The 22471-nt window shown below is 38.1% G+C and overlaps 1 protein-coding gene across 1 annotated transcript in view; it reads left to right on the top strand.

The window, feature by feature from the left end:
* CDIN1 (CDAN1 interacting nuclease 1) overlaps nucleotides 1-21482 on the top strand; it is a 279639-nt gene extending 258157 nt beyond the window's left edge. The window contains exon 11 of the mRNA XM_060619003.3: nucleotides 17341-21482. Coding sequence (XP_060474986.1) covers nucleotides 17341-17362 — 22 coding nt within the window. The 3' untranslated portion in view covers nucleotides 17363-21482. The remainder of the gene's footprint in view (nucleotides 1-17340) is intronic.
* Nucleotides 21483-22471: the final 989 nt, after the last annotated feature.

Raw genomic sequence — 22471 nt, 5'->3', positions numbered from 1 at the left:
AAACCATCATTTCAAGTCTCTATATATCAGGTAATGAAGGTGAGTGCTCTCTGAGAAATATAAAACAAACTATGTGCATCTTACCCTTGGTCCAGGTTAGTGCCTTGAGAGGTTTCCAGGTGCCATGTAGGGAAATGGAGTTCAGGTACATACAGCCCAGCAGACTCAGAAATGAGAGTCTGAGGGAGCTAGAGTTCACAGGACCAAGGCCCAGAGAAGTGAGAGTGGTTTCGAGAAAGAACTCGAGATGAACAGAGGGTGCCCTGGGTTTTCAGCAAAATACTAATCAATGCACGTGTATAAGGAAACTGGGTGAGGCTAGGAAAAGGATCATCTGAAAATTATTACAGGAAACAGTACCAGGTGCTTATACAGGGCTAGAAATAGTTAATATATCCAACAGCCAGACTGGAAATGCAAAATTAATGATGTGTTTCACAGATATTTTGGAAGGATCTTTCATCATTAGTGGGGAATCATTACCTCTAGACTAAGCACTACTCTGTTCCCACTTACAAATGCTCAAAGCAAGACCTTGCTAAAACAACATTGAAAAAGAGAAACAAAGCTGAAGGACTAACACTGCCTGATTTCAAAACTGACTATAGTTACAGTACTCAAGAAAATGTGGTACTGCCATCAAAATAGATAAATCAATGGAACAGAAAAGAGACCAGAAGTAATGCACATTTTTCACAAAGGTGCACAGACAATTGATTGGAGAGGAGATAGTCATTTCAACAAATGATGCTGGGGCAATTTTATATCCACATTCAAAAAATGAAATCCAATTCATGCCTTGCATCGTATAAAAAATTAACTCAAGATCGATCATAAACCTAAATGTAAAATCTAAAGCCATAACATTTCTAGAGAAAAACAAGAGAAAAATTTTTATATGACATGGAAATCATGATCCATAAAAGAAAAGCTGAAAAATTGAATTTCATAGAAACTATAAACTTCTGTTCTTATAAAGACACTGTTAAGACATTAAAAAACCACAGTCTAGAAAAAAAATATTTGTAAGTCATACATCTACTAACAGAACCCATGTCCATAAAATATAAAGAGTTCTTAAATCTGAATAATAAGAAAACAATCAAATTTTGAAAATGGGCAAATGATTTGGATACTTCACCAAAGAAGATACATGAATTGTAAGCAAATACATGAAAAGATACTCAACATTACTAGAAATTAGAGAAAGGCAAATCAAAATCACATAAGCTGCTATTGCCCTGTATTCAAATGGCTAAAATTTAAAAAGATGGACCGCACCAAGTGTTGACGGAGGATGTGGAGAAACTGAAACTCTCATACACTGCTGGTGGGAACTTGGCAGTTACTTGAAAAGTTAAACATATAACTACTATATGACCCAGCTCCAGGTATGTAAACTAGAGAAATGAGTGCATATATTCATACAAAGACTAGTAAGCAAATGTTCTTGGTTTTATGTGTAATAGCCCCAAACTGGAAACAACCAAAAATGTCCATCAACAGGTGAATGGATAGGGGCACCTGGGTGGCTCAGTTGGTTGAGTGCCCAGCTTTGGCTCAAGACATGATTTCATGGTTAGTGAGCTCAAGCTCCACATCAGGCTCACTGCTTTCAGTGCAGAGGCCGCTTTGGATTCTCTGTCCCCCGCGCTCTCTCAAAAATGAATAAACATTTTTTAAAAAACTTGAAACAAGAAAGAATACAAATTAAGAGAGGAGGAAAGTGTGCTGGATATCTGTTTTGGCTTTCCAGATTTGTGCTCATGTGCTCTCCCTCAGCACACATGATCTTGCTGTCCTATGTGCTCTCCCTCGATACATACATACATACATACATACATACATACATACATACATAATATTCTACCCTGCTCTAGGCCCCGAGAGACTGACTTCTCTGGACAAAATCTGGAGAATTCCTTCCTCTCTGGATTCTGTTTGGGTTGAGCCAAAGGGGAGGAATAGCAGAAAATCAGAAAGCAGAAGGAGAATGAGATCAGGTATTGATTTCCCCATCTTTCTCACTGCACGTTACATGAGGCTGGCTGAATCCCTCAACCAAGGGTTTCAGTTCCTATAAAGTCAGTCTACATGTGTCCTTCCCGGTCTCTAGGTCCCAATACCCACTTCCTCTCATTCCTTCAGTCCTTATGATGGAAATGAACCTAGTCATTACTGGATCTGGAGTACTTTGTTTTTGGGTTCCCTATGTCCTGAGCACAACTTTGTATATAGTTTTTGTATTTTTTTTTAAACCTTCCTGACCCTGCTATGGTGCCATGTGCTTCCTGCTAGGGTTTTAACTTATGAAAAGATGGCCAAACATGTTCAGAAACCATATAAAACTCTCCAGTTAAAAGACTAATGACATGGGGCGCCTGGGTGGCTCGGTGGTTAAGCGTCCGACTTCAGCTCAGGTCATGATCTCATGGTCCGTGAGTTTGAGCCCTGCGTCGGGCTCTGTGCGGCTCTGTGCTGACAGCTCAGAGCCTGGAGCCTATTTCAGATTCTGTGTCTCCCTCTCTCTCTGCCCCTCTCCTGTCATGCCCCTCCCCTGTCTGCCCCTCCCCTGTTCATGCTCTGTCTCTCTCTGTCTCAAAAAATAAACGTTAAAAAAAATTAAAAAAAAAAGACTAATGACAGGTTTAATTACAAAGCAATTAAAAAAAAAAACCTCTATGCTATTTACAAAGTGGGATGTTTAAAACACAAGGGCGTAGAAAGGTTGTGAGTGCAAGGATGAAAAAATACACCATGAGAATACTAACCAAAGTAATGTAAGTGAATATATCTTTAATAACACCAAATATAAAGCATTATTAGGGGGGTGCCTGGGTGGCTTAGTCGGTTGAGTGTCCAACTGCAGCTCAGTTCATTTCATAGTTTGTGAATTCAAACCTGCATCAGGCTCACTGTTGTCAGCACAGAGCTGGCTTCAGATCCTCTGCCCCTCCCCCACTCACATTCTCTTTGTTTCTCTCTCTCAAAAATAAATAGAACATTTTTTTTAAAAAAAGCATTATTAGGAATAAAGAAGGTGACCAAATAATAAAAAGAAAACTTCACCAGAAAGGTGTAACTAGTCAAAATACATATTCATTATTTAACAAATAATCTCAAATTATATAAAGCAAAAAATGGACTGAATTACAAAAAGTTGACAAATTCATAAACATAGTGGAAGATTTCAACATACCTCTCTCAGTGATAGATTAAAAAAAATTTTTTAAAAAGAAAAATTACTTAGGATGTAAAAATTTGAACCACCCAACAATAAGACCACATAATTTATAAACACATTTACCAAAGAATGCCATAAAGCAATTTTCCATAAATATGAAAAGATAGGCATTAAAAGAGTTCTCTCAAGTTTAGTTGGAAACTAGTAACAAAACAATTCCTATGCATAAAGTAATACTTCCAGAAAAGGATTATTCAAACGAACAATAAATATAAAAAAGTACCTGAGGTCATTACTTATCAGGGAAATGCAAAACCAGAGTAAGATACTAATACCCACAAAAATTCCTAATATTAAAAAAGATTGACATTATGAGTGTTAACAAGAATTTTGAGGCATTATTATCTTCCTATTGCTGGTGGGAGTGCTAACTGTTGAAACCATTTTGAAAACTGGCAGGACCTCCTAAAGTTAGGTATATGTCTCCCCTATGACTCAATATTTCCACTCCTAAGTATATACCTAAGAGAAATGAATGCATATATTTACCATAATGGATCTAGGAGAATGCATATGGAAGTTTTATTGACAGCAACTCCATACAAAAACAATCCAAATGTCCATCAACAAGAGAATAGATGAATTGTGTTACGTTTATACAATGCGATATTATAGAAGAGCAAAGGGAATGAATTTCTGGTATAAAGAAGGACATGGATAAATCTCATGGGCATTATGTGAAGTAAAAGAAGCCAAACATAAAATCTATATATTACAGGGGCGCCCGGTGGCTCAGTCAGTTAGTTGGGTGTCCAACTTCAGCTCAGGTCATGATCTCAGGGTTTGTGGGTTTGACCCTCGCATCAGGCTCTCAGTTGTCAGTGCGGAGCCCACATAAGATCCTCTGTCTCCATCTCCCACTCGTACTCTCTCTCTCTCTCTCTCAAAAATAAACAAACATTAAAAAAGGAAAAAAAAATATATATATATATACTATATTACTACCTTTATAAGAATTTTAAGAAAAAAACTAATCTACAGAGACATAAACCAGAATAATACTTATTTCTGGGGTAAGGTATTAACTGAGAATGCAAAGAAAGCTTCTAAGTAGTAGAAACGTTCTAAGTCTTTATCTGGGTGATAGAATATTTCTTTCTTCTCTCTCTCGCTCCATTTCTTTGTCTTGATACACCCACACACACACCCACACACACACACACACACTATATATATATATATATGTGTGTATATATATATATATATACACTATACATACACTCATATTTGTAGATATCATATATATCATGTTATATATGTACACATAAGTAAAAACTTATCAGAATGTATACTTAAGCTTGATGCTCTTCCCTGTATACATGTTGCGGGAATGTGGCTGGCTCAGTGAGTGAAGCATGGACTCTTGATCTCAGGGTCATGTGTTCAAGCCCCACATTGGGCAAGAAGCATACTTAAAAAAAATACATATATGGAGATATATATGGAGAGATGTATATATATGGAGAGATATATATATATGGAGAGAGATATATATGGAGAGAGATATATATATGGAGAGAGAGATATATATGGAGAGAGAGATATATATGGAGAGAGAGATATATATGGAGAGAGAGATATATATGGAGAGAGAGATATATATGGAGAGAGAGATATATATGGAGAGAGAGATATATATGGAGAGAGAGATATATATGGAGAGAGATATATATGGAGAGAGATATATATGGAGAGAGATATATATGGAGAGAGATATATATGGAGAGAGATATATATGGAGAGAGATACATATATGGAGAGAGATACATATATGGAGAGAGATATATATGGAGATATATATATATATATATATATATATATATATATATATATATATTAAAGACTCATCAATTTGGAAGTTAAAGAAATCGAACTAGCTATTTGAATTTTACTTAAAGATGAAAACAAAATCAGATAGTTTTACCAAAAAACATATAATCTCTTCCCTACACAAAATAGAAAAAGAGAAAAAGTACTTCAACTTAGAAGTCTAATATAACTTATGTGCCAAAAGTAGATAAGAGTATGATAAGGGAAATTTATAAGTCTGTGTCACTGATGAACACAGGTGGAAAAGTCCTAAAGAAAACTGTAGCATACCAAATGCAGGAGAGAAAAGATACTATGAACTACTGGAGCTTATCCCCAAAATGCAAGCATGATTTAACGTTTGAAAATCTGTTAATGTATTTCACTATACTAACAGAATGAAGTTCCAGATATCTGCATAGAAGTCCTCCTGAGTCTTTGGCTAAATACCGATCTGTTTATAGTCATAGGATAAGGATTCACAAGGTTGGGTAAAGAGTCACCCAAGAATACCAAGAAGCTATAAGCTGAAAAATTCTCAAAACTCACAAAGGGCTGAGAGACCAATGAATTCTAAACAGAAGGGAGAGACCTCTTTGAACACCCAGAACATTCATTAGAGACCCCAGAAGGATTATTCCTTATCAGTAAGGTTGAGTTAGCCTTAGAGTATAAATACTCTAGAGCTACCCTTACAAAGCTTAAAAACAAGCCTCAAGAGGATCACGCTGTTGTACAAATGATTTGGGGGGAAAATGTGTGTGTGTTTGTACACTATTCTTTAAAGAAAAACAATATCTGGCACGCAAATAAGCCAAAAATACTAGACATGACAAAAAGCAGAAGACTGTCACAAAACAGGGAGAACATGAATTCGGTACAAACAATCCAAAAATGACAGAGATGATAAAATTAGCAAAAGGACTTAAAAACAGCTATTGTACATTGGGGCACCCGGGTGGCTCAGTCGGTTGAGCATCCGGCTTCGGCTCAGGTCATGATCTCACAGGTCTTGAGTTCAAGCCCCACGTCAGGCTCTGTGCTGACAGTTCAGAGCCTGGAGCCTGCTTCAGATTCTGTGTGTCTTTCTTTCTCTGCCCCCAACCCACTCACATTCTGTCTCCATCTGTTTCAAAAGTAAATAAACATTAAAAATATTTTAAAAAACAGCTATTGTACATATATTCAAGAATTTAAAGGAAAACATGAACATAATATGAAGATAAAATATATTTTTTTAAAAAAATTAAGTAGAAGTTTCCCTCCTGGCAGGGCTAAGAGATGGGTTCAACAAGACAGAACAATCTACAAACTCAACTTTTAATGTGAGAAACTACAAGGAAGTTTTAGAGGAGGTAAATGTAAGGGCCAAGGGAACCCCACAATGGGCCACTTTGGCATGAAAATTATTTTGAGTTAAAAGTGATCAAAACCCAGGAGATTGAGGAGAAGTTCTTTACCTCCTCCTCAACTACCTAAATCTGCATGGGAAAGGAGAGCCTATAGCACCCAGGAAAGTGCTATTAAACAGAGATTCCTCTTTACCTAAGAAACTATCTGCATAACAGGGACACCTGTACTTCCCAAATATCTCCTCTCACCTTCCTGCTAAGGGTCTTCTTCCCCTTTGTCTGTTCACACCCCTACCCCTCTCCTTAGCTCAGGATATTATGTTAGCCTCATGTTGCCTGATTGTCTTTGGAATCTCATGCCTGTGTGGATGCCCCATACATACGGAAACCATATTTGACTGTCTCCTGTTAAAGAAATAAGGAAGTAAAAACATAGAGCTGAAAAATGAAATAACTGAAGGGGAAAATTGGATGAACTTACCAGCAGATTTCATACTCCAAAAGAAAACATCAGTAAGCTCGAAAAATAGGATATAAATTATCCAAATTAAAGCACAGAAGAAAAGATGGTAAAAAAAAATTAAACAGAGCCTCCATAACCTGTGGGGCAATTTAGAGGTCTAACATATGGGTAATTGGAGATCTTGAAGAGGGGAAAGTGGAGAGGGAGAAGAAACACTTGGCTGAAAATTTTCCAATTTTGTTGAAAAATGGAGAGAGAACTCGAGATCCAAACAAGCTCAATAGACCCAAGGCAAAATAAACAATAAAAAATTACACCAAGGCACATTATGATGTTATGATTAACAGAACTCAGGTCTGTTTCACATTAATGATTGTTTATATGATTCTGCTCTGAACCTAAAATTAGGGCCAGATGTCCACAAAAAGTCTTGTACACAAGTGTTTATAGCAACTTTATTCTTAATAGCCCCAAAATGGAAACACTCAAATTTCCATCACCAATTAAATGGATAGACAAATAATGGTATATCTATACAATGAATAGTACTCAGCAATAAAAAGGAACTGGCTATCCATACACCCAATAACATGGGTGAATTTAAAAGTATTTTGCTAAGCAAAGAAGCCAGAAACAGAATGCATACAATATGATTGCATTTTTATGAAAATTTAGAACAGACAAGACAAATCTAAAGTGACAAGAAGACTAGTGTTTGCCTCTGGCTGTGATTTGGTGTTAGTTTTGATCATAAATGAGCCTGAAGGAATTGGTCTATATCTTGCTTAGAGTGGTAATTATATGGATGTATACATTTGCCCAAACTCCTCAAACTCTACACTTAAGATTGGGTCCGTTTTTATTGTAAAAATTATACCCCAACCATGTTGATTTTAAAAATTAGACGGGCACCTAGGTGGCTCAGTCAGTTAAGCGTCCAACTCTCGGTTTCAGCTCCAGTCATGATCTCAAGGCTTCGGGAGTTGGAGCTCCGCATCAGGCTTTGCACTGGCAGCACAGAGCCTGTTTGAGATGCTCTCTCTTCTTTTCCTTTCTCTCTACCCCTCCCCCACTTGCACTGCCTCTGTCTCTCTCTCAAAAAAAAAAAACTTTTAAAAAATTAGAAACATAAATTTTCTAGCAATATAAAAGTAAACTAAAAATAAATTACTCAAATATGCAAACTCGTATGGAGAAAATTACAAGATATGACTGAGGACATACAGGAAGACCTAAATGGATGAAGAGCTATTCCATGGTCGTAGAAGGGCAGCATCAATATAATGAAAATGTCAATTTTCCCTCAAGCCCAAAATCCAAAGAGCAAAGGGCCAAAAGAGCCATGAAAATTTTCAAGAATAACTATCAGTGAAGGTTGAGGGAAAGACTAGAAATGATATGATAAAAATGAAAACAAAAGCTTGAAAACATCTGTATGGCATCATAAGAAATGATCTCACAGCATTTTTTAAAGAAAGAAAATGATTCTGTTTTTAAAGAAAGCAGCACCAGAGAATTTATATATTTGTCACAGTAAATTACTCCCCTCCAGTAACCGCTAATTAAGCTCTTTTAACATTAAAACCAGTGAGAGAGAGAAATTCTTAATATGAACAAAAAAACAGGGCATTTGTCTAGCACTAGCCAGTTAGGGTTCTGGTTTGTTAGTTGATTACTTACCTCACCGAACCCCCAAAAGAACTGTCCTAAGTAAAATTTATCTTGCCAGAGAAATAAGACAGAAGAAATGTTATGGAATCTTAACATCTTAACTCCGTAGGCTCCCAGACTATTGACTACAACATTCCTCTTATTTCAGTTTGTCTTCTGGTTATAACTGGGGTGGGCAATGGGTAAGGAGAGGAGAGAACAATAATCCTGATAGGTGATCTTCTCAGGCTCTTGCTCATCCTTTTTACCTACCTAGGCCCCTTAAGACAAAAGTCACATCTTCTACCCTGCCACGGGCTAGGGCTAGGCACTGTGGCATACACTCTAAAGAGAACCTTCCAAGCTGAGTTGGAATATGTTAAATAGGGAGATAAAGTCATTTAGAAAATGATTTTCTCACTCTGGGCAATACTTGAACTTTCATTGTTGAGGAGGTCAGTTTGAGACTCCAAGCTTATCAGGGGCCTCTTTGTTCCAGGTTGATCTGTCCTCTACCTCCTTGGCCAGTAACCTTCATGACTGAGGCTGGAGGCAGAGACTGTATCTGGACTAATACAATGAAATCAGAGATAACTGTACATTGTTATGTATATACAGGAGTACAAACTAATTAATTTGGTAGCTAGTGACTAGAAATCCAGTAATCAGAAATCAATCGACTTATACCCTTCTGGGAAAAAAAAACAAAAAACTATTTCTTTTTAATCTTGAAAAGCCAAGCTGATTTTAATTAGGAAATAAACTTGTTACGAGAAATCCAAATCATGTTTAAAGTGTTACTTTCAATAGGATGTTATCTATTGTAAATGATAATGTGTCTATGGACAGGGATGGGAAAAACAATACCAAAAATAAAAACAGGTCACTTGTTAAAGTGAAGGCATATTATTTTCTTCTTTATATTTCTGATATTCTTGTTAAAATGTTGGCTCTACAACAGAATTGTTTCAACTGAGGAGTCCATCTGGAAACTCAATAACAATCCTGTGGAGGGTTGATTTCATCTCTGTTGTTACTAACCATTTTCTAGCTCCTTAGTCAACCTAATGTAATTTGAGAGGTTCAGAGTAAATGAGGACACTAATACCAGCCTCCACTATTCCTTCTTTTCCCAACATCCACTCCCCTCACTGCCTTTTACAGTCAGTGGAATCCCCATTGTCAAGTACCTTAGTCAACTTTGAGTTCTCACATGCAATGTATCAGTTATTGATTAGAGACCATAGCAAATGAGATGCATACAATATTAAGTATGGTCAGGAAGAAGTAAAACCTTTTCACCTCTCTAAGCCATATCACCAATCATCTGAACCAGGAACACGTTTTTGCAGCGTGGTCTCACATCTTTGTAAGAAAGCTATGTTGGAGCTTGAAAAAGGTCCAGAGGGCAGTCACCGAATGATTGCATGTGAAGATCTAAGAGTAGATTTTACCTAATTTTCTAGAAGGCATGTAAGTGTCGTCTAGTAGATCAATCAGAGGCTGTAAAACTTGCCCAAGGTCGTGCATCACAGCCAGATTTCCAACACAGGCTCACCAGCCTCTGGGTAAATGTTCTTAACATCTACATGATTCTATAATTCTACAAATTAAGAAGAATTTGGACTTTTAGGCAATAAGGAATTTAGATTTGGGGGCAATAAAGACTCAAAAGAAATTTTTGACAACTTTATACCCAAATATATCAATAATTTTATTTCGGTTTTGCTATTTGGAGAAATAAACTCCCAAAATCTACTTTGATACCCTAAATTAGGAAGTAATTCCATTTTAGGAATTTATACAACAGATAGAGCACACATGTACATGAAGACATATGTACAAGCATATTTGTTGCAGTGTTTGTGTTCACAAAAGACAGGAAATCAATCTAAATGTTTAGCAATAGAAGACCAATTATATAAATTACATTTCATCCATGCAGTGATTACCTCCTTCAAAAGGATAGGGGAGATCTATATGTGCTCATACATGGAATGATCTCCAACGTAAATTGTTAGCTGTAAAAAGCAAGAAGCACAAGAGTTGAATGGCAGATTTCTTCCACTTGCCCATCGTGGTCTACTCTCCACTCTTCTCTGGTCCATCCGTTGCCCTTGGAAATGAACCTGTATTGATTGTATCACTGGGCTCCCAGGTCCTCTGGCTGCTGGTTGTATTTGGCCAGTGGGGAACCTCAGCATGAGATGAAAGGAAAGGAGAACAAGATCTGAGTGTTCATTCCTTTCCTGTCTTAGACTAGCTGCATCACTGCTCCTCCCCTACATGAGCGCTTCCTTCTAAGTTCAAGTACCGACTCGCTTTCCTCCTTTCTTTGAGCTTAAGGGGTAGAACAGTTCCACTGCTTCCATCCTGCATTACTGAGCTAACTCCTTGTGACTCTGCTATATTGTAACACGTATATCTGGGGAAACTGTGGTCTAGTTTTCCAAATTGGAGTGTGCCTTCTGTTTCCTATTGGGACCCAAATATGCTAATAAAAAGAGTGGTGGAGATATAGAAATAGACACTCAAATATGCAAAGAATACATTCATAATGATATATTAAAAATGCTAACAATCACATTAGAGGGAGAAAATGGCACTGGGGGTTGGGAATGGAAAGATGTCTTTACCCTCATGGTATATCCTTTCCTGCTGTTTCTTTCCATGTCAACATATTAGCCATTAAGAAAAATAATAAGACGTTAAGAAAAGAATCCAAACTTTACCTCCAAGATGGGAAAAATCAAGGAGTAAACTGTCCCATAAACCCCAAAGCCTGGCTTAGGTAGTATATGTCGACGAAAATTTAGTGCATGGATAATACATGAGCTTGAGAATTGCACGTGGATAGAGATGGGTTCTCCTCAAATAATATTTTGCATATACTTCATCTAACATCACGTGATACACATGAACATGCATCCCCTACTTTTAAATGACTTGCTGTGCAGTTATTGACGTTTTGATTTAGGTTTAAATTTACAGATACAACTCAAGGGGCTCGTCACCATTTGGATGAAATGTAACAATTAGTCAAGTTTACCTCTGGCTTTATGAAGTGAAAACTCATGAATCATAATGAGTGAAGGTCACTTCAGGCCACAGGAAATCAGCTTTACTGTCAGGACTTAAACTTTCCATCACATGTTGAATCAACAGTTTTACAAGCAGCGAATGCAAAAAGTTGCCTTTTTTTCTTTCTTTTTTTTTTCTTTTTTGGCAACAATTTAGCAAAGGCATATGCTTCAAACTCAAATGACTTCACTTCACATTGAAATTAAGAAATGTTTTGAAGCATAGTCATTTGATAAGAATTTGCTTCAAAATAAGCAGTGTGCTTCTTTTTAAGGGGACCTACATCCTTTAACATGTAACTCAACAGCGTGGCAAATGAAAAAACAAAGTGCTCTCAAAAACAGTTCCCAAATCCATCCCGGTCTGCAGTTTCAGTGGCTGTGTTGCTTTGCTAATTGGGTCCCCACTTTATGGCTGTAGGTGCAAACCCGACCCTTGTCTTCTTCATTGCGGTGATGACAAAGGCTTGGAGAAAAAAGAGCTGGACTTCGGCCAAGGACCTCCTCTTGACTTCGGTGTGATTCAGCTTTCGAGACCTGATTGTTTGCTCCTCTCTCCCAGGAACCACTAGCTACCCTATTACCAGAAAGAATGACCCTTTGACAGCACAGCTGCAATCCTGAATCTCCACCAAATTGTAGCCTCAAAGATGCCAATGGCATTGAAAAACTAATCAAGATCAGAAGGTCAGAAAGACAAATGCATTAGTACATAGATGGTCTCCAAGTTATGCGGCAATTTCTTAGCTTGCAAAAAAAAATCGTTTCTAAAGTTTCTTTTGACATATTTATTGCCTTTTTGCTCACAATCTTTATACTGCCGGTGTTCTTAATGTATAGGGGATTCTGCCGTATGAGAACACTGCCTTTATTTTATTTGCCATCCATTTTATAAAATGTTGAGCTAGCAGCAACAGCCTACTCCTTCCTCCAACAATCATTATTATTCTCTTTCTTAGTTTTTACTATTAGCAGAATACCAGTTAGATCAGCCAATTATTAAAAAACAACTCCTAAAACAGACGCAACTAAAAGGTTAGGTATTAAGAGTAAAGGCGGATAAATAATACACTAAAATACATGACTGGCTTTCTATGCAAGCTGCTTAACAACTTGGATGAATCTAACTTGGAGTAATCGAACAGCATTAGAGCTTTAAAAACAAATCTTCATAGACCAGTAACTAATTGCTTAATTGTTTCAAAGTAACTGGAAATTTTAATATAACGATAATAATAATATAGCAACCATTTACTAAGTACCTGCTACATGCTGGGTACTTGATACACATTATTTCTTTTAAAAAAAAATTTTTTTTTTTACATTTATTTATTTTTGAGAAACAGAGTGAGACAAAGCATGAATGGGGGAGGAGCAGAGAGAGTAGGAGACACAGAATCTGAAGCAGGCTCCAGGCTCTGAGCAAGCGGTCAGCACAGAGCCTGATGCGGGGCTCAAACCCACGAACTGTGAGATCATGACCTGAGCCGAAGTCGGACACTCAACCGACTGAGCCACCCAGGCGCCCCGATACGCATTATTTCTAACCTTTACTACAAACCATCTGGGCAAAGTATTAATGTGCCCGTTTTACAGAAAAGGAAACACTCCTGTCTCCTAGATAAGTACCATCTACTTACTTTCAATTTCCTTCAATGTGTCAGTTGTGCCAGATTCGTCAAATTTTGTTCAGTCCTGCAACCATTTTAGCTGATCTGTTCACTGACTGAACCAGTGTAATGTACTTATTGTCTCAGGTTTGGGATGACACAGTTTGACAGTGTGGATTGGCTCGTGCCCTCTTGAAAATTCCACCCCCAAAGACACCGACATTAAATGGGTTTTAATCATTAAACTGATAGACATTTCTCGAAGCAAGAAGCTATGGCTATATTCTGTGAGTTGATTGTGTACGACCAAATCCTGTGTGGGTGTACAAAAATCAGGCACATATGGCTGATGAAACTGTCATCCTCAAGGTTAAAGAGGTTTCCTATCTTAGTCTAAAAGAAAGAAACAATGTTGTCGAATTACTGATCTGGTTCCAAGAGCAGCGTTGAATTTAAAGGGATGGCCATTCTGCAACCTTACTTTCTGTGCTGACTGTGGCCACAGACTGGAGGGCTACACCTTATTGAAGATGATATTCCTTGTCTCTATGTCTCTATGGCAAAAGTGTTCAGTCACAGAACAAGAAGTCTAGTGTTACCATTCAGGAATGGCAGATCTCTTTAAGTTTTTCCCAATGGCTTTTATGGCAATGAAGAAACCAAGGAGCATATTTTTCTTGCCATCTCACATGCTGTTTTTAGTCTTTATCTGGCAACATGCCTGGAGTGTGAGGGTTGGTCTCTAGATAGATCTTTAAGGTTTTCTCCTCGCCAATTACCATCACTCAAATACCCTCATTATCAGTGGGTATCTTAAACTCTGGGTTACACCTCCCTTTTTAATTCCACTTCCAGAAGTAGAGCTTCTGAAATAGATACTTCTGTTAATGATGTCACTCAGCTGACCATTTGTGTCTAAAGATGGAGTTGGAAAGACAACAGTTTCTGAAAGAAAAGAAGAGGTAAATAACCCAGTGATAAAGTTTTTTATAGACAAAGCTGTATTATCTCTACTTAATAGGACATAAAAATTAATGTTGTACAAGGAGCCTAAATTTCCAAAAGTAAAATGACCGGCATACATCAGTATTAGATTCCTTTTTTTTCCCTTAATCAATCTTACACCAGGCCTCATGGATAACAAGTATCTTTAATATCCAGTTTGTTTCATCTCCCTCTCTAACAAGCATCTAAGAACTTTCTCACTCCTGTCGTATTTCCATTTCTAGTTCCTAAAGTCTAAGACCTAAGCATAGAAAAAAAATGACTGAAAGGGAATTTAAAGAAATTGTAATATTCAAGTCAAATTTGAATGACACTATATTTGTGTAGATTTGGGGAAAATACTTTGTATAAACCAAGGGAGAATTAATGTATTTCCATTCTGCTTAGCAGTATCATGGAGAACATCCAGAAGAAGTAGGTGGCATTTGAAATGATTCTCATACTTGGCCCAGTGGTGGACCTAGGCGTTTCTGATTTAGACCATAGAATGAGAAAAGCCACAGGAGAGGGAAAATGGCATATTTGGTGGTCTGATGAGCTGTCCAGTGGAATTTGACTATCAGTGTGTAGAAGGTTTGGGGAAGTGGAATAATTCAAGGTGGTAGAAAGTCATCTTGGGCTTTATTCTGTCAATAAACAAGAAATACGGGAGGCTTTAAGTAGTAGTATCTCCAATAAAACTCAGTTTGCTCAAACAAGCTTTTATCAACTAACCAATGCTTTGAGATGGCATAATCCATTTGAACAACTCTCCACCAGTCTCATGCATGTGTGCTCAGCTGGCTACAGCTTTCTGGCCACAGATGAGTCACTGTGTTGCTCTTGAACCACGGGACTTTTAAAAGTAAACCTGAGAGAGGGACGCATGGGCAGCTCAGCCAGTTAAAGCTTCTGACTTCAGCACAGGTCATGATCTCGCCTAGTCAGTGGGGACCCCGATTTGGATCCCCTGTCTCCCTCTCTCTCTCTCCCTCAGAAATAAATAAGAATAAGAAACATTGAAACAAAATAAAGTAAAAATAAACATTAACAAAAAAGTAAACCTGAAAGAGGAGGTGAGCTACCCCACCTTCTTCTAGTGGTAGGGGTAAGGTTAGGCACAGACAACTGGGGCTAAGTGATTGGCAGCCAGGAAAAGATTGCGGAAATAGAAAAGGGCGATGTCATTTAGAACTTCCTTTCCGGGAACTTCCTTCCAATTCTCATTGTTCTTCTGTCGACCTCCTCCTTCCTCTCATTTCTTCCCAAGAAAAGGAAAGACTGGTAAAAGAAGAGTTTTGTCTGTATGAAACTGAACTAACCTTTTCTCTCTAGAGGCATAGAGTCATAGAGCTCAGAGGCCAACGGCACTTAGTTGGGTGGAATGCTCGGCACACCTGAGGACTATACCACAGAAAGTTCATTCTGCATAGTAAAAATTGCCCAGGGGCTGTGATGTATCCTATTTTGAGTGGCCTGTGGCACTCAAAGTGTTCCTTATTATGGAGCATTCCCCATATTATTGCCAGAATTCCTGATGCAGCTAGCTTGAGTATTTCCTGTCTACTCCATCCCTACTTCCAAAGTCTGTTGATGGAGATGAAGTCCTCTATCACCTCTTACTTCAAACACTGCAAGAGTTTTCCAACTGGTGGTAGCGATGATGGTGGTGGTGGTGATAGTTACCTTTGGGAGCTTTCGTTGGGGTCAGGCTTTTTTTTTTTTGTTTTTCACACTCCTTTCAAAAACATTTTATTTTTAAATTTCAAACTTCTGGAAAATTTGCAAGAAAAATGCAGATACCTTGGACATCCTTTCCTGATACTCACCAATTTTTATGTAATTTTGCAACGTGTGCCTTGGCATTCTCTCTCTTCTTCTGCATAGTTTCTTCTAAACAGTCAAGAGTTGGTTGCATACATCACACTACTTTACCCATTCAGTGTGTATTTTCTTATATAACTTTAGTATAGTCATAAAATTGAGAAAATTTAACGTCGACACAATCCTTTTATCTAAAGTCTGCATTCCAATTTCATTTACTGTCCCAACAGTGACCTTTATAACATTCCCCACCTCCACCCCCCAGTACAGAGTTTAGTAGTCTAGGGTCATGAATCATAGGTATCCTGGATGTGGAACAGTTAGGTAGACTTTCCTTTGAATAATGCAGGCCAGTTAACTTATTTCTGGAATGTCCCTCGATATGTGTTTGTTTGACGTGTCAGACGACTACTTTCAGATTGTGCTGTTGGAGTTGGAATACCAAGGAATGACGTTGTGTCCTTTTCACGGTTTCATGTTGGAGACAAATCACCTTGTTTGGTCATGTTAGCTTTGATCACTTAGCTAAGGTATTGTCTGTTTTCTCCACTGTATAGCTAATACTTTTCCTTTTGTAATAACTAAGTAATTTACAGTGAGACCCTTCAATATAATATAAATATCCTGTTCTTCATCAACTTTCCTCAATTAGTGTTGATGATTCTTGACTGAATACATTTTTTCTGTGATAGTTGCAAAATGATGTTTTGAAGAATTTCATCACTCCTCCTGTCTTGATCAGTTGACATACTGCTGTAGAAAAGGGCTTTCTCTCATTTATCTATTTAACATTATAGACTCATGAATTCTTATTTAGTAGATTTTGATCCATTACTTTGTTTTGGTGCCCAAATTAGCCCTGCAAGGTGTTCCAGGTTCATTTTTTTTTTTTTTTTAACCTTTCCTGTTCCTGCTGTGGAATCTGTAAGGCATCATTATAAATAAATAATTTCCCAAACCTACAAAATGGGTACTATTGTTGTTTCCATTATATGGGGGGAGGAAGGAAGTCATAGAGAGGCAAAATAAATGGCCCAAAGTCATAGAGCCATAAAGCGGTGAAACCACAAATGTTGCTGCTTCTAGTCTTGTCAATCCCCATACCCCTGACCCCCAAGTTCCGCCCCGCCCCACCATGGTCTACTCTCCACAAAGTTAACAGAATGCTGTACCTCAGATGAAATCTGAATCTCTTCCGCCACACAACAATGCCTTGGCACCTGGTATCCACACGCTAAATATTGTTAAAGTGAATGGAATTAAATTGACAAGTTAACGAATAAACACTATCACTATTTTCTCCTTTGCCATTTTTTTTTTTCAGTGATTGGGCCCAAGGAGCATAAAATGGATCCTAGCATGAAGTGAGAAGAGAAGAAGTGAGGATGCTGTCATAGCCTTTGGGGCAGGCCTGAGGATGCCTCATAGGGTATCTACCCCTATTGCCGATTTGGATGTTCTTATCCCTCAGTAACCTCCACCTCTACATCTGAAATCCCACTGTAGTGATGTTCTCAGTCCATTCGCCCACATTCCCCTAAGTCTCAGAACCTCTCTGTTGTTTTTTCCAAGAAAACATGCCACCCTTGTATCACTGACTTTACTCCCAGTCAGCACCTTATGTCCTTTCCTTCTTTATTTTAGACCCAATGGTTCAGTAATTCAAATACTCCCCAGGCTCTAGCCTCAACTTCCTACCTGTTCTTTCCCTACAAACTCTCAGATTGTGAAGAATCCACTTACCTCATTCCTCCACTGAAACGCCGGAGGCGCATCTAGAGAAAAATCACACAATCATGTGGATGTTGGCAAGCTTCAGCAAGCTCTTCACCTGATTCTGATCAGCTTCTTCCCCACTCCCCTCAACTGTGATTCTAAGCTTTACTCTCTCTCTCTTTATGTTCTTTCCCCACCACCCTCTTTCTCTGACAGCCTCCTACAACTGGAAGAAAATCCAGGCTATCGAGCAGAACCAATACCTCTATTTAATCCACACGTACACTTGCCTTTACTTCCTTTCTTTTTGCAAGTCTTAGTGAAGAGGTGACTTTTAACTTGTACAAAACATATCTTATGCTCTGGACCCCAGCCTGTACTACCACTTTGCTTTATGAAATTATATCTACTTTTTTCTACAGATGTAATCTCTCAGTCGTTCTGTACATCTTTTATTGCTTTCCCTTCAGCCATACAAATAAGCTCCATTCTCATCTTTAAAAGTAAAATATCCTTTGATCCTACATCTTCCCTTTATCTATTACCATATTGTTTTTATTTTTCCTATGAGTAGGATTCTTCATATTACTTTACACCCACTGCCTCCACTTTCTCACTTCCCTTTTGTTCCTTAAGCCACTTTAGTTGACCATCTGCCTGTATCATTTCACTGAAACTCCCTTCTCCAAGGTCACCCATGACCTCTTACCGTTAAATTCATTGGACAGGCCTTATCTTATTTAACTCTACCCTCCCTTTTATCTTGTTTTCCTTCGAAAAAAAATTCATTAGACATTGAAGATACTATAGTGAACCAAACATATCTGACCTTGTCCTTATGGAATGCATAGTCCAGGAGAAACAGACATTAAACAAAGAGCTACAGGATTAATTATTAAGTGTAAATGCGATGTGCTACAAAGAAAATTTAAACGTTATTACGAGAATAGAGGATCTGGCCTAATCTGGAGGGGGAAATGGTAAAAACAAAACAAAAACCATTTGTGAAAATGGCACTCAAACTGAGAACTGAAGAATGAGTAGCAGTTAGCCCAGTTAGAGGTGAGGGGTGGTGGAGAGAAGAACCTTCTAAACTGAGAAAACAAAATGCAAGAGCCCAAGGATGGGCAGGAGGCTAGACTGTCCAGGCACCATAAAAAAGGGCAGTGTGATTGGATCAAAGAGAATGAGGGGATTCCAGGTGGGGCTGGAGACAAGAAGGATAGGCATGAAATCACTCAAATGTTTAGAACATGGTAAGAAATTTGGACTTTATCCTAAGAATGATAAGTTTCCATTGAAGAATTTTAAATAGGAATATGGCGGGATAAGACTTGACTCCAGATCCCCTGACGATCAAGTCCAAATAATGGCAGCTTGGACTAAAATGGTGGCAATGGAGATACAGAGAAGCATATGGATTAAAGATGCATTTAGGAGTTAAAATTATGAGACCCTGAAATTTACTGGATGGGGGATAGAAGTAATAAAAAAAAAAAAAAAAGAGCAATACGGGTAAACCTAAATTTCTAGCACAAGCAACTGAGTGGACAATGATCCCTTTTACTAAAATAATGAACACAGGAGAAGGTATATCCTTGGATGTGAAAATTAGGAGTTTGAGGTGCCTCCAGACATGTGGAGATGTCCATGGATAGTTGGATATATAGGTCTAAAGTTCAAGAGCAACTCTGGGCTGAAGATAGAAATTGCGAGTCATCAGCAAATGGAGGAGGCATAACTGAAGCCAAAGGAGGATGTGACATTGGCTGCAGAGATCAGAAGAGGGAAGAAAAGCCTTGTGCCTTCCTAGTTACCCATACCCTCTGCGCTAAGGCCCTGTGAACTACTAGATCTCTGACCTATTGTTTCACTCTCTTTTATTTGTTTGCACATACGATTCCCTCTTGATATGCCTTTCTCACCTCTTCCTTTACTCTAATTTCTTCTCCAAGACTCGATGCCAGTGCCAACTCCTCTACAAATCTTCCCATTGGTTAGATGCTGCTTCTATCTGGTCTTAAAATTCCCTATACATACTTCTAACTTAACACGCATCACACTGTAATGTAATGTTTGTCCCTCCAATAGACGGTAAATTTTTTTTTTTAATTTTTAATGGTTGTTTGTTTTCGAGAGAAAGTGAGGTAGAGTGAAAGCGGGGGGGGCAGAGAGAGAGGGAGACATGGAATCCGAAGCAGGCTCCAGGCTCCAAGCTGTCAGCATAGAGCCCAATGCGGGACTCAAACCCATGAACTGTGAGATCATGACTTGAGCTGAATTTGGATGCTCAACTGACTGAGCCACCCAGGTGCCCCTAGACTGTAAGTTTCTTAAAGACAGAACTCTACATTTCTCTTTGAGTCCTAGGGCCTAGCACAGGGCGAGATATCTAACAGTCTCAACACACACTTGGAAGAAAGAAAAAAGTTCTGTTAGGCAAAGTTTTCTATGTGAATCATGAAATCTTTGATTGTTACAGCCAGAATGAACTCTGGATATTTTCTACTCCAGCATATTTTACTGGCGGGGTGGGGGAACTGAGGCCCAATCACATATTAATCAGTTGCAGAAACATATTTAGCATCTATATTTTTCTGGTTCCCAGACTAGTGGTCTTCCCGTTGTCTGATAACCAAACAACCCAAGAAACTACTCAATGATGTGCATGCTAAATGTATGCCATGTAGGTCTTTTTTAAAGCTAGAATACTAAAAACCACTAAAAGGTGGGATTTGAAAAGAATATTGAAATATACTGAAGAAGACATCTTTTTTAAAGGTAGAATTCTTTTTTTTATTTTAATTTTTTTATTTAGTAACCTTCAAATTATTTTTATTTTTATTTAAGTCCAAGTTAGTTAGCATAGAGTGTAATAATGGTTTCAGAAGTAGAATTAGTGATTCATCACTTACATATAATACCCAGTGTTCATCCCAACAAGTGCTCTCCTTCATGCCCATCACCTAAGTGAGCCCATCCCCCCACCCATTTCCCCTCCGGCAACCCTCAGTTGGTTCTCTGTATTTAAGAGTCTCTTACGGTTTGCCTCCTCCTCTGTTTTTATCTTTTTTCTTTCCCTTCCCTTGTGTTTGTTTCCTTAAATTCCACATATGAGTGAAATCATATGATATTTGTCTTACTCTGACATTTTGCTTAGCATAACACATTCTAGTTCTTAAAAGATACATATACAGGTCCAAATATATAACTGAAATGACCTTAAGAGATCTAGAACAAATTCAGAATCTATACTACTATTGAGTTTCTGCATGAATAATAAAAGCAAAAGATTTCTAAATTGTATGGATTGTTCATACACGGTCCTATCTAGGCTGGGAGGGAGTATAGGAGGTTGACTAGTTCATTGATGTTGATATTTGCAACTGATATTTGTTGAATCCTCCCCATGAACCAAGTACTAGAATGAATTTTTTCATACATAAATTCACGTGATCATCCTGTTAAAGCCCTGTGAGGAGTTTGAAAACGTTAGCTATCGTCTTAAGTTCACATAGTTAACTGGTGGCTGGGCCAGGGCTTAGACCCAGGCAGTATGATTACAAAGGTATGTTTGAGGGGGCGCCTGGGTGTCTCAGTCGGTTGGGCGGCCGACTTCGGCTCAGGTCGTGATCTCTCGGTCTGTGAGTTCGAGCCCCGTGTCGGGCTCTGTGCTGACAGCTCGGAGCCTGGATCCTGATTCTGTTTCTGTGTCTCCCTCTCTCTCTCTGCCCCTCCCCCATTCGCGCCCTTTCTCTGCTTTTCAGAAATGAATAAATGTTAAAAAAAAAAATATATATATATATATATATATGTTTGAAACCACTGGGCTCTCCCACCTTTAATTAAACTTGTATATCCTCCCCACTTAAGCGGCTCAAACGGACAGTGTATTCTGTTTGCTGATCTCTTTTGAAAGAAAAAAAAAGTTAAAAGGGGAAGAGTTATGCCACAGAGTCATCCCTAATTGATAGAAAAGACATGAAACGAACCATTCTCTCTTTCCCAATCACTTCTTTGGGTCTGAAAGAAAAATATTTAAGTGAAGAGAAGATAAATATTTGTTCGTTCATAAGCTAGGCTCCATTACATTTTCTTCTTTATAGAAAAAATACATAACTGTGTAATATCTTCTATTTGTCCACATTTCTCCGTGTGTTTTGGTGTCAGTGCTATCTCGGATTATAAACTGTAGATGGCAGTGATCAAGTTAAGGTTTGTGCAGCGTCTGGACAATGTTACGTATATTGCATAATACATAATAAACACTATTTGTAATTATAATAAGGGTGAATTCTGGAAGAGGTAAACAAGGGTATAAAATTCATCTTCCGTATGGTTATTATTCCATTTATATGAGGAGTCCACTAAATTCACTGAACCATAGCAGGCCACATCTGTTTGAAAACCTACCAGTTTTTATGAACATTAAATAAAAATGGTTAGATTTAATGACAATTTATCATATTCATGCAAAAGTAATGAAATGAAACTAGCGAAAAGGAGGCCACACTGATAAGGAAAGGAGTTCTAAATGCTAACAGGTTCAATGTTTTATTTTTGATGATTTCAAAAATCAAATATCTGCTACTTATGCTCCAGAACTTTGTAACTGGGGGGGACATTTTTGCCTCAGTGTTGTGTTCTTTCTTGCTTAAGTACTAACCTACTAGTATAGATTCAGAAAATATGCCTAACATATTTACCCACGAACTTTCCTCACGAAAGCTAGGTTTTTG

The sequence above is a fragment of the Panthera onca genome, chromosome B3 (assembly GCF_046562875.1).
Source record: "Panthera onca isolate mPanOnc1 chromosome B3, mPanOnc1 haplotype 2, whole genome shotgun sequence".
Taxonomy (NCBI): Eukaryota; Metazoa; Chordata; class Mammalia; order Carnivora; family Felidae; genus Panthera; species Panthera onca.
The sequence above is the reverse complement of the archived record's forward strand: the minus strand, read 5'-3'. Positions and strand labels throughout refer to the sequence as shown.